The sequence below is a fragment of the Excalfactoria chinensis genome, chromosome 1 (assembly GCF_039878825.1).
Source record: "Excalfactoria chinensis isolate bCotChi1 chromosome 1, bCotChi1.hap2, whole genome shotgun sequence".
Taxonomy (NCBI): domain Eukaryota; kingdom Metazoa; phylum Chordata; class Aves; order Galliformes; family Phasianidae; genus Excalfactoria; species Excalfactoria chinensis.
Window position 1 is genome coordinate 88922538 of NC_092825.1, and position 18637 is coordinate 88941174.

The 18637-nt window shown below is 35.2% G+C and overlaps 1 protein-coding gene across 3 annotated transcripts in view; it reads right to left on the reverse strand.

Moving 5' to 3' along the window:
- Positions 1–18637, reverse strand: part of CADM2 (cell adhesion molecule 2) — a 640564-nt gene that overhangs the window by 208046 nt on the left and 413881 nt on the right. For 2 of the 3 annotated variants that reach the window (XM_072327210.1, XM_072327211.1), the window contains exon 2: positions 16237–16263. The exons of the other annotated variant lie outside the window; for it this stretch is intronic. In XM_072327210.1, the coding sequence (XP_072183311.1) occupies positions 16237–16263 (27 nt within the window). The remainder of the gene's footprint in view (positions 1–16236; positions 16264–18637) is intronic. 3 annotated transcript variants of the gene reach the window in all.

The following is an 18637-nucleotide window of genomic DNA, read 5'->3' on the forward strand; positions in this document are numbered from 1 at the left end:
TTATCATGGCTAACAGTCATATCTCTCTGCACTCCTTTCTATGAAACCTCAGTTCACCTAAAGAAAATCAAACCTTGAATCTCTGCCACCTTTGTCAGTGTCACAGGACTGCAGCCTTCATCTCCAGCACCCTACCCCAATCCACTCAAGGTACAATTTATCCAATCTGTTATGTCATACAATGATCAATACCTATTTTTTAACTTCGCCTTATTCTTGCATTACTGTTATACAAACAGCACCTAACTCAGCAACTCGAATCTTCACTGAAATCTACAGCCTTTGATCCTAGAACATGTTATATACAGTTCATGCAACTTGCTGTAATAACAAAGATTTTTAGAGGGATATTGTTGTTCATGTGCCATATGGGTGTGATCTGCTGGTTGAACTGTCTGGCTTTAGGACTTTGGGACACCAGAATAGTTGACCAGAAGATGCTTGCCCATTACTACTGCGTTCACTTCCTCTCCACTGAGTACCCCTGGCATTACTTCCCACTGACACTGGATAAAATGAGAGAAGGCAGAAGGCTGCACAAATCACTGCATGCCACCCAGGATGTAAAAATTCCTGTTTGGACACTCATTCAACCACAACATATTTTTTCCTTCAGGAATGTAAAGAAAACATGGAACAACTCTATACAACTCCACTAATTAATAAATCAATAAATGAAATCACATATGAACATGAGTAATATAAAAATGACTGGCAACAGGATGATTCCTTTTGGACAGAAAAATCCTTGATATAATTCCTCTATTACCTGAGAGATTAAATCCTATTTGTAAGGAAAGGTAATTCATAAATACATATTCTTACAAAGAAGTAAGTCAGAATACTGACCTATACATTTTTGTCAATAAAATAGCTTGCAAAAATCTGGAGTATTTTATCAGAAATATGTGAACTCCATGCTTTTGTTTGTAACACAACAGCATTTTAGCATTACTTCATAAGGAATTAGTAATGAGTCCCTATATAATCCAGACTCTTTTCTTATTCTATGTTTAGTCTTCAAGCACTTTGATGTTTACACATTGTTAGCAGAAATTAGCACATTGTTAAATACAACAAAAAAGTATGATGAGAAATAAATAAATAAGAACAGCAACAATTGAGAAATCTGGGTCATAATTCTTCCTGTTCTTCCTAAAGGAAATGATGTAGAAAAGAAAGGAATATAACAAAGACAACCAATTGCAGTAAATTGCACAAGGAATAGAACTTAAAAAAATATATAATAAAAAAATATAAAAAATTGGAATGCTTTCACTAGAAACACGGCTCCTCACAGGAGAGACTGCCTTAAAACAGTTTTCTATTATTTAGGCTGAACTGCTCAACAGGATGCTTTTCAAACTAAGAAGTGAAGAAAGATGATTGTGAGTATTTGTGTAATCTCCAAATGTTGGTTTAGTACTTAGAAGGAGGGCAGTAAGTACATAAGGGCACCACAGTAAATTCAGATTTATCACCATAGCAGTCTACACAGGTGAGAAAAACAATCCTAAAACTAGATATGAAGGACATTTGTTTATACAAAACACACAAGTGAAAAGATGTGCCCAATCCAGACAGGGAGTCAATAAGAATCAAACAAAATATTTGCATATTAATGCAAGGGATATGGACAGCAAAATACAGGAGCTTTAGATATCTGTCTTGAGGATGAGAAGTAAGATGGAATAGCAACAAAGATTGGAATACTTCAAAAGCATAGGCTTTTAATGAAAACTAATACAGTTAACTGGGCTCTATTAGCAACTATGTGGAATAAAAAGGATGGCAGAAAAGGTTTCTGTTCAGGTCAAAATGATTTTGAAGAAGCTGGCAGCTCGAATTATTCCAGTTCCTTAGAACTAGATTTAGTTGTGCAGACTTCTTTGACAATGCTAAAACAGTCAGAGTGATTACAAATTTTGTAGCATTGAGATACCTCTCAGGAAGGACATGGTGCTAACAATGGCAAGATCTCTTACTAACAGGATCCTCAAGAGATGCCCTAAAACCAGCAGTGATGCTGATCAGGATGTTTTCAATGCAAGGCTCTTTATTCCCACTCTCAACCTGTGGGTGCTGTATTCAACACAAAAGGAAAAAAGGAAAGAAAAACAGCAGAAGAACAGATCAAAATAAGAAAAATCATTTAACATCTCTTACGATGTGAGATAAAAGTGTTGGTTGTTTTTTTTATATGAAGGCTGAAGCGCAAAGATTAATAGATTTCCAGAGATAGAGGAAGGATATTCCTAGTCACTTCAGCAATGATAATTACCATTCCAGCAGCAAATCACAGAAAATATTTTTTTATCAGAAGGTTGGCATTCTAGCTTGAAATCACACAGCTTTTGCTTCTACCTCTTTTTTTTCTTTTTCTGTCCCAAGTGTGGGAAAGGATCCTTAAATCTTTAAACAAGCAGGAATGAACCCTGTGTGAAGGCCATTATAGATTCGGAAGCAATCAATATACACACGTGTGTGTAATACAATGTATCTCGATACCGCTTTATTTTTTGTCTTTTCACAAATTTATTCCATAACCGACAAAATCTGTTTTAAGTGAACAGATCCTTTTACCTATAAGACTGTATTCCAATAAGCCAAGTAATCTGAAATGTATTACATTAATCCCTCCTGGTCACTGGAAGAGGTATTCAGCCCCCCATTATACTACAGTAAGTTGCAAGCAGGGTAAGACATTGTGCCTGTACAGGAGCAATGACCCTGGTTGTGGGGGATACTGCACATTTTCAAATAATTTCCTGACTTTTCACTGGGAAACTGCAACAAGAAGCATGCCTGAACCTCAAGGGGAATACTGATATGCTGAAAACAAACAAACAAACAAACCCAAAGAAACAAACAAAAAAATACAATGAATGCATACAATGAGTAAAAGCCAGTTCTGATGCACTGATGAACTAGAGTGTGAATAACAGGCATAGAGGTAAGAAATTATGGAACAGGATTTGCAATAGATGCAAGGCAGGATGCAATGTGATGGAAAGTCTACATAAGACGCCCTTTGAATCAGATGCAAAAAAATGCATAGACCAGGAGATGTCCAAGAAATCCCTTTAGAGATGACCAAACACTGGTATCTGGAGTGCTGGATACACAGCACAAGAATATCTATATATACTTAGCACACCAATAAAGTAAAAAGCAAGTTGCAAAGTGAATGAAAAATGGTCAGTAGCAAATTATTCAGCAAAGGATATCTGAAATCATCAATCATGAAATCATAATACCTTAAGCATATTTATAATTTATAGTAGTTTAGATACAATTTGCATTCTTTTTCAATGTCGCTGCTTGCTGTTTCACCACCACTTGATGTTGCTAAATAACAACTGTCCCAACTAACAAACCCTACCTAATAAATCCACCATCAAGTCATCTTGCATAGATTGGCTAGAATGAGCTAATTTGTTCCCTGGAAATGGCTTGGAAGAGGTGAAAGAAGTGATCAGAAAACCTGGCATAGACAACCAAGGTCAGCAAATTAATATGAAGTTAACAAACGCAATCAGTCAAGGGCAATCTGATTACTGGCAGATAATGAAGTCTTAGTAGCTTTATCTTCACTTAAATGTATTAGAATGAAATCTCACACACCCAGCACATTAATTAGGCAGAAGATAGATACCAGCACAGGAAATGTAGGCAAACATGAAATGTTTATGTAAGATGATGTCAAGAATGGAAAAGAAGAAGAGTCTTGGAGGAAGTGATGAATGTTTGTGATATCTGGATTGTTTTTGTTGTTTTGTTTTGCTTTTTGTTGTTGTTGTTTGTTTGTTTTCCTCCAATGACTCTTCTTCACTAATTCATTTTTATACTACCTGTACTAGCATTAGCAGGCATTACAGCATCAGCAAGACAATGTCAAAGTCTTCAAAGTCATCATTCACACAGAAGAACAGTGGTACATCTCACAGAATGTGATGGTTAATCTTTAGGACTGACATAATAGAAATAAGGAGAAAAAAAGTAACGCGCTAAAGGATTAATTCAATTAATAATCAAAACTTCAGCTTTACTCCAGCATCTCACCATCTAAGAACAACTGAGCAGGAAGAAGGCAAATTTACTAATTCATCACCAGATGACTATGAACTACCAGCATGATTATTGACAACCAATATAAAGAAGCTTCAAAGAAACAATCACAAGACAAAACAATCAATAGATTTCTAATAGTTGTAGGAATGTTTGATAAAAAAGCCAGGCTGAACTTCTAGTAAAACACCATACTGCTCATCTCATTCAAGAACTGTCAATTCACACTGCAACACACCAGAAAAGCAACATATATCCTAGGCCACCCTAAAGAGACCACAAAAATCTGTCTGACTACCAAAAATGAAGAAAGAAAAAACATTTCAGTTAACTTTCTATTGCTAAAGAAGGTGAAGAAAAGAGGAGGAGGAGGATGTTCTATGTAAAATACAGGATAACCTCACCATATGAAAATGCTGCATGAAGAAGATGTTTCTAGAAATAAGAAAAATGTGCCTAACATTGTGGGGAGGGGGCGGGGGGAGGGGCTGGGTGTGTTCAGTTTTCATAATCGTAGAAGTAGTTAAAAAACGAAAAATATTTTCAGAAACATGCATATAATGGATGAGGTAATATAATGGCTGTGATGAGGAATTAGACTTGATCATGAACATATACTCTCATATAGCTATCAACGCTCCTGAATACCTTGCACAGTTTGCTTTCAAAAAGCAGATGAAGGGCAAGAGTATTGTACCTCAAAAAAAGTCAGTCATATATTCATGTATTGTGGAAAACTTGTAACGTGCTTCATTTAATACTGACAGACTTACGGCAAAAAATCTCTAATATGACATGATTTTAAGAAATTGTCATGGGAAATAATATATTGCTCTTCACAGAAGTACTAGAATTTATTTTAAAAGAGGTAAAGTTATTAAAGCAGTTGACAACTAACACAAATGACTGACGCAAATCAAGATGGTAGCTGAATATTGCAAAAGTAAAAATAGCAGAAGATTACTAAGCTGCACTCTATGTTATTAGGAAATAACAATGAATCATATCATAAGATGGGGGGGGGGAGAAGCAAAAAGAAAAACCAGGAGTGACAGAGCAGATAAACATGCTGGCAGGGTAGGTGGATCCCAGATTGATAGAATCGCAGGGGTTGAAAGGGATCTCATGAGATCACCAAGCCTAAGCCCCATGCTAAAGCAGGTATCCTACAGTAGGTCACACAAATAGGCGTCCAGGCAGGTCTTGAATATCTCCATAGAAGAAGACTCCACAACCTCTTCTGGGCAACCTGTTCCAGTACTCCATCATCCTTACCATAAAGAAGCCCTTCCATATGCCAGAATGGAACTTTCTAAATTCAAGTTTTAGGCCATTGCTCCTTGTCCTACAGCAACACACCACAAAGAAGAGCCTGGCCTCATTCATTTGCCTCCCATCTCCCTTTAGACATTTAGAAACATTTGTGAGTAACCTAAGTTACTCAGCCTTTCCTCATATGAGAGATGCTTCAGACCTTTTATCATCTCTGTGGCCCACTGCTGAATGCCTTCTAGGAGATCCCTGTCTTTTTTGAACTGGGGAGGCCTGAACTGAACATGGTATTCTAAATGTGGCCTCACCAGGGCAGAGTAGAGTGGGAGGATAACCTCTCTCAACCTGCTGTCCACGCTCTTTAATGAACCCCAGGATACCACTGGCCTTCTTGGCCATGAGGGCACACTGCTGGCTCATGGCCAATGTATTTTCCACCAGGACACCCATGTCCTTCTCTGCAGAGCTCCTCTCCAGCAGGTCAGCCCCTAACCTGTACTGATGCATGTGGTTATTCCTCCCCGGGTGCAAGACTCTTACACCCACTCTTACTCAACTTCATATGGTTCTTACTTGCCTAGTTCTCTGGTCTGTCCAGGTCTTGTTGAATAGCAGCACAGCCCTCAACTGTGTCAGCCGTACCTCTCAAATTTGTATAATGAGCAAACTTGCTGTGCGTGGGCTCTGTCCCTTTATTCAGGTTGTTGATGAAGATATTGAATAACATGGAACACAGAACCAACACCTGGGGAACACTTGCTAGTTAATACCTCTGCAGAGCACATTACCTTGCAGACACTGATATTAGCAAGAGTGGAAGCTGTCTGAATGTAAATGGAATGGAAATGTCAGCAGAGTGTATTTCCGTAACTTCAGAACTTGCTTTTTAAAACTGGTATACTAGAAGCCAGAACTTGTAACCTCCCAGCAGTGCTACAATGTTTGTTTTTTCTCCTGGGATTCTGGAGAGAGAATACACAAAAGATCAGAGGAATTTTATTATGCCTGTTCTGGAAAAGTATTTATTTTATTAGTCTGCCTCATGGGGAACATTTATTGTCAGAATGGGACGGACAGTCCATTATGGTAATCATTAGAAAAATTAAATTCTGTAAGAGAAGTCTAAACATGGGAGGAAAACCTATTCATTTCTTTACATAACATTATCTGAAAAGAATGATAAATTATTAACTCATTAGTTTTATACACTTGTGGATTCCTAAAATGCAAATGGACATCAACATGGAGATTGATATTTTGCTTTCATTATAGCTTCTATATGGGAAGTGTTAGCTGGCATACTTTATGTTTTCAGAAATCAGTGACAAATAATACAATAATTACCATTTCACAAAACAAATGAAAACAAATAGTTTTGAATGAAAATTAAGTACAGACACAAACTGATTGCAGATGACAGACATCTGGAAACTGGAGGTAGGTTAGCAAAGCACCAATGGAGGAAAAAGACTTTACTTGTTTTATTCCGTTCTTATTTATGGTGGCTACTAAGTATGATATAAAAAGTAAAAAATGGGAAGCTTGAGAAATGGATGATTCTGCAAATTTGTTTCTAAATCCAACTACAATAAACATTCAAAATAATTCTCCTGAAACACTACACATGACACATTATGTATTAAATACATAAATAATTAGTAGGAAAAGCACATGAGAAGAACCACCCCACTCATGAAAAGGAGTTGCAGTACTGTCAGCAGAAGTTAAACCAAAAACAAAACCAGGAGATGAACTAGAGATGTTATATCATACACAGGCAATGACAACAATCAGGAGCTTATAGTCTTATCTTTGTTTACACTGTCTAACAAAGCACAGTTACAGAAAATAGAATTTGCCAAACTGACACTTACTCCTCTTAGCAGCTGTAAGGCACATTGAGGCCTGCGAAGACTAGGTAGATCCTCTACTGGAGGCTGGTTGCCAAGATCCACTGGACATGCAGCTGTCATGCAATATTCCTTTTTATTGTTCTCATTCCAATTTTCCCAGCCTTCTTTCAGCTTTGCATATTTTCAAATTTATTTGTAAACCTCAATTCTCACAATAAATTCCTTTTGTAGGAGTTTTAACATGTTACAGCATTTTAATGACTTTTATCTATTTTATAAACCACATAATAAACCAAGGAGGATGTTAAGATTGGAATTATGACTTCTAGTTTATTATTAGCTCTTCAGGGAGCCCATGAACAGCATATTGATGTAACAGATGAGATCCAACCTTTTAAAATGTTTCTTCCTTATTACTAGATCTTCTATTCACAATTATTGCCATTATAACTCTTTGTCATGTTTTTTTCCTTCTTCATTTGTTTGCTATTTTTACAATATTCAGCTTCCAGACAGGTGCCCAAAAAGGAAATTCCAGTTATTCACTACTTTCTGCTTCTGTGTAGCCTATATGGGGAAGATTCTGATGTTATGCCAAAGCAATGCATGGCATAACACTTCCTCAGGAAAACAAAAACAAACACCAAAACCAACCAAACAAAAAAAAAAAAACAAAAACAAAACAACAAAAACCAACCAAACAAACAAAAAACAAACTTACAGAGATCTTATATAAAATAAAACACAGAAATTTTAACTTCCTTCCTTCTGTTCCTATTCCTGAACCACTTTACCAAGCTAGTATTAGTATACATCACCAAATGTCCTCAACAGTAGTGAACCTCAACCATTTAAACACCCATGTTTCAATGACCACAGAAGTAAAACAAATTCATTGAAAATTTAATCTCATACTGAGATTTAAGAAGGAGATTTTGAGATCAGAGCTAGTAAATCCTACTGTTTTTAAGAAGAGCATTCGAGGAGGAAACTATGACAACAAAAGCAAACCAAACAACACACAAAAGCCATGTTTAAAAGCACTCTCACAACTTTGGTTAAAGAAGTATACTGGAACAAAGACAAGCCTGAAAAAAAGTTTGTGCTTTATAAAGCATCTATAACTGTCAACAGCAAAGTAAAAGTCAAGGACCACAGGCTTGTTGTAACCCACATATATGCATAAATTTCTCCTACATTTAGGTATTATTATCAAATTGTCTTTCAATAGAAGTTGAAGAACTTCGATATTTGAGGTAAAAAGAAACTCACAGCCTTCTTCAAAGCAGCACCAATATCCAAATGTCAGACATTAGGAAATTGCCACCAACTCCAAAGCATGTAAAAATGCAATGAAGAGATCCTGGGCACTCACTACTTCCATCCCTTTCACTGAACTTAAGTAGAAATTCAAGACTCAAACCAAGGTGTTTTATCAAGCTGGAATCTGAAAACTGACTTCACTGGACCAGCACACAACAATAAGTGTCTGTGTCTCATGTGATTACAATATTTGCAAATTTGAAATACAACGCACTGACCATGAACATTCTTTGCAGATAGCCATAAAGGCTAAATGCTTGATATCATTTACATCAGTAAATTCATTTAGATAACAAATAAAGCATATAAATTCTCAGCAGAGTTCTATTCAAGTACGGTAAGCTCTCCTAATACTGTTCTTCTGACAGTCCAGTCCCAAATAGGTAACAACAAAAGAAGGGCATTCAAATGAAAAAAGAAAGCTATTGGAATTTGTACTAACAATTGTGGAGAGAAGAATCCCCTATTTGAAGGCTGTGGAGTGACAACAAAATGATTTTTCCGTGATAACCAAGTCCACTAAAAGAGGAAACATCTTCCCTACAATCAGTCTCTCATAACTGTGATGCCTTTCACAAAAACAGAAACAGATTTCATCTCACTCCATTCTAAACTCTTCTGAACTGTTTATTAAACTATTTAGCCAAGAAATGACTGACATGGCTCAGAGTAGGTGTCCCTTGAATGAATAGGGCATGTCAACAGCATTAGCTTGCCCTTACTGTCCTCTTTTCAGAGAGGCTTTGTACTTTACTTTGCTATTTCTGTTTTACCAGATCTGCTTTATTCCATGGTGACCTACAATTTTAATGAGCATGTTACATTACCAAAACAGCTGCTCTGTTTATATCTATTTTGCAAAAATACCAAAATAAAGTGTTTTAAAAGCAGTAAAGAGGACACACAGGACTGTATAACTGCTATTTCCAGTGCTGATAACATTTCTCAGTCTGACAAAAGAAAAGACAATTCATATTTTGGCTGTTTTCTTAGTATGTAGGGACTTTGAATGATAGAAAGATTCTGTCTGGAATTATAATGGTGAGCATTTGGACCATGTACATACTATATTATGTGAAAATCTCAGCTGTCTCAATATTGGAAAGATCTTACAGATGCTAGGGCCAAGTATTTTCCAAATATAAATGGAAAGGATAAAGAAGTCAGCAACATTGTTAAGAACTATCACTGTCATTATGATTTCAGCTTTCTTCCTCTGAGGCTCAGTTGGAATTTGTATGAAAAACAACAACAAAAAACAAAAACAACAACAAAAAAACAACACAACCTATTTTGTGAATCTTTTAAAAACAAACAAGAAAAAACAACTCAGAACACAGATAACTATTTTTTCTCTTCATAAACTCTTACAACAAGTGCCATAAATAAAGAACTGATATATGTATTTATCATTTTTTGAGATTCTAATGTTGTTACATATGATATTATCTGCCAAACTATTGAAACTGAAATAACCTATTACCTTGACCTAAAATTAAATTTTGCATTTAAGTGAATAAAAATAAATATATTCAGAGGCTAAGAATAGGGCTGAAAAAGTCATATACTTCTACCAAAACAGAACAAGAACGGGAGAAAAGCAGTAACATTAAGCAAATATAACCAACTCCCTACCTAAATTCATTACAGATACCTGCTCTTCTATTACTATTGACAGAGTAATCAAGAAAAGAAGAACATATTTTGTGCAGACCTACAAAGCACTTCTACTCTCTTACGGAGGGCAATTTCAAATCTACTTTTTTTCCCAATGCACTCTCTTCACCAACAAGCTTCAAATTATGTTCTTCATCACCACTTTCCTCTCCATCAGAACTGCTGAATATGAGAAAAAAATCTGGCCTTAAGTGCCACGAGAAATCAAAGTAGAATACTGTGGCAGACCTAAAAATAAGATTCAGACCTTTGAAACTCACAGGGTTAGCCATTGGACATGACATAATCAGCAAAGAAAAGCACTGGACCTCAGAGGTTATATACTGAAAGCAGTGACTAAACTACAGAGGAGGGAATATGAAAGAGTCAATAAAGGAATAGTTATTAAGGCTTCATTAGTTTCATTGTTCTCCCTCTAAAATTGCAATCACTTATAAATTCCAAAGGATCTTCCAATATCTTAAAGTAACATAAGATAGTTCTATCATTAGAAAGTTAAACTCTTTTGAATAAAACCACTGGGAGAAAGCTCTTATTTCAATAGCATAGGAATATATAAAAAATTTGTCATGTTCAGAGTATGCTACACTACTACCACAGCCTTGATAAGTTTTTTGTAATAACCTTGTATTAAAGGTGAATTTTGACAGGTTTTCATTTCTACATGTCTCAAAAGAGAAAGCTTGTAACCATAAATAAATGCTCTTTCAAACTACCATGAGTTATGGAGTATCCCTAGGCTCCATATTTGATTCACACTTTCAACATCCATATGCTTCCACTAGTTTGTATATTCATTTTTTTTCCATAATGTTGCAATGTGTCTTTTTTATGTAGAAGATACCCAGATTTATCTATCCCTCAATAAAATATTCTGCAGCAACAGAACTACTGACTGACTGATGTCAGTAACTGAATGGAATTTTGTGAAAATAATGCATATAAGACAAATAGCAGCATTTGGATCTCCTTTCTGTACATTATTTTCTCATCCTACTGCTCACATGGGCAGATGTTTCATTACTTGCTTAATTTCACGACAGTTTTACCTCAAATAAGAAATATGCCTGACTAATTATTTGTACATAAGTAAACATCTAAAATCCACACAAGGAATAATATTCACCACAAAGTATCTGTTTTGCCTGATTTTAAGTAAAAAACTATTATTTACCAAGAAAACAAATATGCATGTGGAGCAATGCAATAAATTTTACCATTTGCTTTAAGAAAATCAAAGAGATGGTTGGGTAGAATGCAACCATAGAAAAAGGTCTGGTAAAGCCTCAAAAATAAATTGATTCCTAAATAAAAGATAATATCAGTAATTGCACAACTATCTAGACAATACTAGAGTATATTTGCTCAACATTCTTCACACAATCCCTCCTGATTTAAACTTCAAAAAAGCCAATACCAATTTCATTGATATAATGAGAACAAACAACATAAATCAAATGAATAAAGTCTAGAGTGATCTTTGCCTCTTGGATAAGATGCATTTAGACAGAGAATCAACTGTTGTGATGATTTATGTTAGAAACTGAAATGTATGCTTTAAGTAGCACTGTTAAAGCTAAATTTAATCTTACATTTCTAATTTGTCTCCTCTTTTAAAAAAAAAACAAAAACAACATACCTCTACATTTGCAGAATTGCTGACAAAGTGAATAAGTGCTCTCCTATGGAACTAAAAAATAAGGACAATTTTTTTGGAAGATGGATGCAATACAATTGAAAAACTCATCTCAAAAATCCCCTAGATATCCAACAGGATACAAAAAATAGTACTGTTAGTATCAGACTGGTGATGAAAGTGAAATGGCGTGATAGGCATTTAAAGTACTTGTAAGTGTAGTATTAATGTAGAAATAAACTTTGAGCTACCAATACATCTCCTGGAATCCATTACATATATGCATATACTTGCATAGATAGTATAGTTGTACACATCCCTGTAACAGTGGGACTATGATATGAATGTAATTTCTCACAGAGAAAACTAAAAATACAACTTCATACATAGCTAATGGGGGAAAATAGCAGAAATAGCTTCTAATCCACCATAGTTTCATATACAATGGGTAGTACAAATCTTGCAGCGTGAAGGCATCTTCCCCTCTGCAAGACAGTCTTGTGTCTGGATATCGGATTCTTCTTGGGAATTTACTATTTCTAATTTAAGGGTCAGGATTATTAGAAGCAAGAAGGAATATTGTACTCAGAGAGTACAGGGAGACTACAAACTTGCTTCTCCTTCTGCAACAGTAGTTGGCTTCAAAAATGTACAGTTAAAATATAATATTGCCACATACAGTCATGTCATTCCCAGTGCCAAAGCAACTATCACAAACACCCATCTATATTTTGAAGGGATATAACGTCAAATGTCTAACTATGTAAGGTTAGTGGGACAGTTCTGGAAATAACTTCATAATAGCAGATAACATCAGAGAAGTGGAAAAGTGGAGCACAGAACTCCATTCTCAACTAAATACATTTGAATGAAGAGACTTGGCCTCCCTCTCTCACCTGCTGACTGAGAACTGATGTGTCATTAGCAGCTCTGGTAAGACCAGGGAGCCTGAAAACCTGTGTTAACTGCTGCCAGAAGATACTGACAGCAATACCATGATCAGTATGTCACAACAGCACTTCTTAAGAGGTCAAGAAGTCTTCATACTGGTGCTTTGGTAGAGGAAATGCTCATTTACACACCCCATGTTCAATAAATCTGGTCTGGTGCACTAAGGAACAGTATTTACGCACTGAAACAACCTTAGTCAGATAGCCTGAGATATTCAGGATGCACCTTTGTTCTCTGCTTAATTAAATCCAGTGCCTATGCATGATCTTCTTCAAGAAAAAATTCCCACTTTTCTTTCAAACACCCTGAACCAAGCTTCTTCAAAATGTCACAAAGAAATTCATGAACATGACTGTCTGGTGGTAACACAAATTAAGAGCCTTCCTTCTATGCATAAATCCATCCAAGTATTTCTTCTTTCTGAAGCTCACTGAAAACTTACATGCAGTTTCTTCAAGAGAAGAGAAAGAATAAAAAGAAAGTAAGAAAAACATGGTAAAACTAGATACAAACCAAACTTCCTAACCTGGAGCTGTGAAGTCTCTGACCTTTGAGATAGCATTATTTGACTCGAATGCTCTGAGCAGACAGGTCTAAGTGGGCCTTACATACATGGTATCTTGGATCAGATGACCTTACAATCTAAGCTCATCCTGCACCACACAGTAAGGATGACATAGGGAGTACACCATCTGCTTTACATCCTTTAACAGAAACAGTCTTGAATAAAGTCTGAGAAAATACTTAAAAAGAGAACTGAATAAAATGTTCGAGAGCAAAAGCTGTGATGGTTTGTTTATAGACAACCCTACCAATAAATAAATAAATAAAAGGCCAGCTAAAGCACAAAACAAAATTTTTATGGGACTAATGTCTTCAGAAAAGAAAACTTCAGAAAGGAAAGATGAAGTTTCATAACAAGCATCATAGGCATAAAAGTACTGGATTTCAGGGAGATACGTGCCAGAAGAGAAGTTCTTTACGCACACATACACACACAAATATTCCCTCAGATGTGAATTGCTGTTTCCAATGCCACATGAAGTAATTGCCTACAAGTAAAATGTTCTACCTCAAAGGGAGTACGATCAGATCCCCCTTTGCCACTCAGACATAGCAATATGAAAAGCACTAAGTAAGCTGTTTTGTCTTCCACCACAGGAAATTAAAAGATTGGTTCTACATCTCTGAGGTAAAAGATATGACATAGAGGACTGAATTCTTGGTGGATATTGGGTACCTTATTATTGAGGACCAAAGGAAAATCTGACTTCATAAAGGCATAGTGCATCTGATTAAGAGGACTCTTAAGACACGCACAGCTACAGGTTATAAGATTTTGCCTTATTACAGCATAAAACCCAGTTTACTCTACACAGATCCAGCTTTTTATTCAATATGCAAGTGCATTTCTGAAATAAGGATGTGTTAATGTTCATAGATGAGTGGGGCCCATGAGTACTTCTGACTCATTTTGTAATTCCTATGCCTGCAGGGAGGTTTTGTTTGAATGGCACTATCTGGGTACATGAAACAATTGCTAAATACTTACAAGATTATTCTCATTTGTTCTGAAAGTTTACTACCATGGATGTGCTTTGTTTTTCTGTTTGCTTTTAACATTGATTACGAAGGTCTTAATCTCCTGACCGCTGTTATACAGTGTCACAGCAGAATATAAAGCAATATGGAAAAGATTAAAGCTAATTTCATAGCATGCACAAACACATGAATTGTATTTTATCATTTCCCCTTGCTCATGACATCCAAAGCATGCAGAGAAAAAAAAAGCCATGATTTTACAGAAAGCCATGCAAGGGTACATAAAGAAAAACCTGAACTATAGTTTAATTGTTGATTTAATCTCTATAATACACAAACACTACCAGTCAGATATGTTTTCTTTCATTATTATTGCTCTACATCTTCAAGCCTGACAACTTATGAGAACTGCTCCAAAAGAAACACTTCCTATTTTATTATATTTGCCTGTGATGTCAGAGGTGGATGTTGGTGGCATAGCAGCAGAGATCAAACCTTTCCACCAGTATTTTGTTCTATTTTGTTGCAGTGCAACAGATGGCAACAGAAGGGCAGTCTGAAAGAATGGTGTCTGACATGAAAGTGCATATGAAGCAAAGGTGTGCCACTGAATTCTTCCATGCAGAAAAATGACACCCACTGACATTTATTATAAATCAGTGATTGTGAACACAGTGAGGTGGTGGGTGGCACATTTCAGCGGTGGTGACAGTGGGTCACCTCCACTGATGCAGACTTCTACAAGTATGGCATGCAGGTTCTTGTTCATTGTTGGCAAAAATGCATAGCTAACTGTAATGGCTGTGTTTTGTCCTTGGGCATTTGCTCTATTGAATAGGCACTGAGCATTTGTATCTCTTTGTATCTCTTGTAGTTTCATTGGAAATAAATAGAAGACATTACTTTCAGAGCAATCTATGTATGTAATGAACAAACACCATAAATGTGGGAGTTCTTAACTCCTGAAATGCATGTATCCAAGCATAAATATTTATTTTTAAATTTGTTGTTTGATTATGAAGCAACTCAACTTTATCTACCAGAAACTTCAAGTAGATTTTAGGAAACATCTTTTCAGGATTTTCCACAAAAATATATATATATTTTTTTGTATTATTTGTACAGATACATATGTATATATATGTAGATACACGTGTGCAAACATTTATAATGTATATGCCTTAAAAATTTACTCTTCAGATTATATTTACCATGCCATGGTTTTGCTGAAATTCTGGAAATGGTTTTGACAAAATTGACCTTAGATGTTTAACTCTGAAAGGTTTCTTTCACTGTCACACTGATTTGTGAACATAACCCTGCTGACTTGAAACAATAAATCTTTGTAGAAAGATTTTAGTATGCTTTTATACATTGGCACATCATCAGAAATAGTGATAATTATATTATAGTAGTGTGAAAAGATGGGGCCTGCTTAGGAGACACTTATGTTCATTTATGTTGTCTGTGCAGATATTTATGACTACTTCTAGAGATAAAAATTATAAATTACATTTACATATTTATGAGCAATTTTATGTAATATTCAAATTTCTATTAAAATGCCATTAATATCCCTATCTTACTGTAATGAGAGTTGGAAACCTAAGTAAAATGTACTTGGTGTTCTCTTGCTCCTAAAAATCTTCTATGTTTAAGCATCCAGTAAAATGAATACAGTGGTAACTGATAAACAATGAAAACACTCTGAGTTTTGGGGCAATTAGAAAACTGAAAAAAAAAAAAAAAAAAAAAAAAAAAAAAAAAAAAAAAACAATTTTCCTATTATACAATAAGATGTAGAAATATCTTTGTCAGTTGGAACAGCAGAGGAAAAAAAAAAAAAAAAAAAGAGATAATATGTGGGCTGCAAAACCATGCTTTGTACATTGAAGAGCGCAAGCAGGAACTCACCTCTAGCTTTGTTCTTTGTAGCAGCCACTGGAAGCAAGGAAAAGATTGCACAAGAAGAAGAGAACAAAGATAGATTAGATAGAAATTTGAGTAAGAAAGAACACAGAGAAACTTCATCGGTATTGATTCAAAGGTAACAAACACTGTTTCTAGGATTATTTTGGCCTATTTGAGACAGTACAGTTCTATGAGATAGTTCAGATCTATGACTCTGTCAGAAGACCTGTGCTGTTACGCTTACAAAATATATCACGAGACACTCTCAAGAAGCACTCTCAAGAAGAAGACCATTGAAATATCATGTACCATTAATCACATATAGGTGACAGCATACCTACACAGATTTCTGAATTCTAAACTTTAAGCACAATTTGCCTTCCTAAAAGATAATTCTGAAGAACCTACACATTATACATCAGCCTTTTGTTCCTGCTTCTTGAAATGTAAATCTCATGTAAAGCTATTTAAAGCAAACATCAGTTAAACTGCAGTTACTTCAATTATTCATAGTCTATGTTATATGATCATTGGTTTTTCTTCATTGAAGCATGTATCTTCAGATTGTTCTTGTACCCTGAGTGTGCATTCACTCATGTTAATGAATATGCAAAGCAAATGGAGCAGAGAATACTTTAGCAGTGAGCAACATTCCAAATCACAGAAAAAGAGGGAGGCATAACAGCCTTTCTTATGTCCCCAAAAGCAAAACTGCTTCATACTCCTATTATTTGAAAAGGCACAACACAGTCATAATAACAAAGACAGGAACTTCAAATGTTCAACTTCCATATTCCCTGCCTCCAAAACTGCCAAAATAATTACCTTCTGTTTTCTGAGGTTCATAGCTAATGTTACACAATGTCAATCAGAAACTGAAGTGAAAATATAGATACTCTGTTAGCTGTAAATTACATAAAAGATACTATCCATAAGTCTTTAAACTCTCACATGCACTGTGAAAATGCAGTCATGACACAGGTAGTTTGGGGAAAAGAAATCATAATTCCTCCTCAAAATCCTCTTTTGTAATTCTTTTTCGTAAAATGGAACTACAATACAGATCAAAGGTAGCTATACTTGGATCAGAATACATAGAAAAAGGAGAAGGACCAAATCCTCCCTCTCTGCTCTCTCTGCTTCTCTCATTCACACATTTAAGTTTTCAGACTTATTTTTTTCCCCCTTTTTTTTTTTTTTTTTTTTTTTTTTTTTTTTTTTTTTTTTTTAAACCAGTGTGATATCTCACCAATCAGTGCTTACTAAGACAGGTAAGGAGAGCTGATGTCCAAGTTACATATATGTAGAATTTTTAGGGTAAAACCAAAAATAAATTGATTTTTAATTTTATGAATGTCATTTATCTAGATTTTTGTTCATCTTCACACATGCCTCTTCTACTTTCAGAGGAACTATTCCATTGTCACTATTATCCAGGAAAACAAAACTAAAAAGCAGTCCTGTGATATATGAAATCAACATTACTCTATGGAATGACTCTGCTATGGGGAGGTACAACAAATGCAGATACTTCCACAGTGCTACAGTCTTACAATTAATTTTCCATTGGGCTATTTAACAAGACATAGCTGCAAAAAATTACAGTAAATCTTACACACACTAAATATCACTTCAGTAGTAAACAAAATTAATGGTGCCATTCTAATTTTATAGTTTCTCCTTCATGCAAATATAAGTTGATAATAAATGCATTGAGTTCAAACTGTTCATTTTCTTATTCTTCCCCTTCTTTCTCAGTCCTGAGAATAATATACATGTGAAGACATTATCAATTCAAGCCAAAATCATGATTTAAACTTAACAAAGGTTTGGAGAAAACCTCCCCAGGTAATTTAAATGCAACAGGAAAATTTGTATTTCTTCATTCAGAATACAAAGATATATAAAATATGTACATGAAATTTATATAGGTACTGTAATTGTTCAGAAAAAAAAAAAAAAAAAAGTATATGCATACATAATAGTGATACAAAAAATACATGCATGTATATATGCATATATTAAAACAATCCAACAATTTTGTAGTTAGATGGCTTTATTTTGTAGTTAGATGGCTTTATTTTGAAGCTCAAGCACTGGGTAAAGAATTGTTACCTACCATCTATTAGTAAGTAAATAAAAGACAGAAATGAGGTTGTGCACAAGTGGAAGTAGGACAGGTTACTAAGCTTGTTAGACCAATTATAACACTCTGCATATTCACTGATAGAGAACTAGATGACAGTAACCTTCTTAAAAATGTCATGTTCAATACTTGTAAGTTTTTCCATTGACAGCAAGGTCCAATTACAAGTCAATTCATAAAGTTCAAACTGCACAACAGCCAAATTAGCTACAAAATGTCTTTCGAAATTTAATTCTGCCTACTGCAGGGAACTAGTGG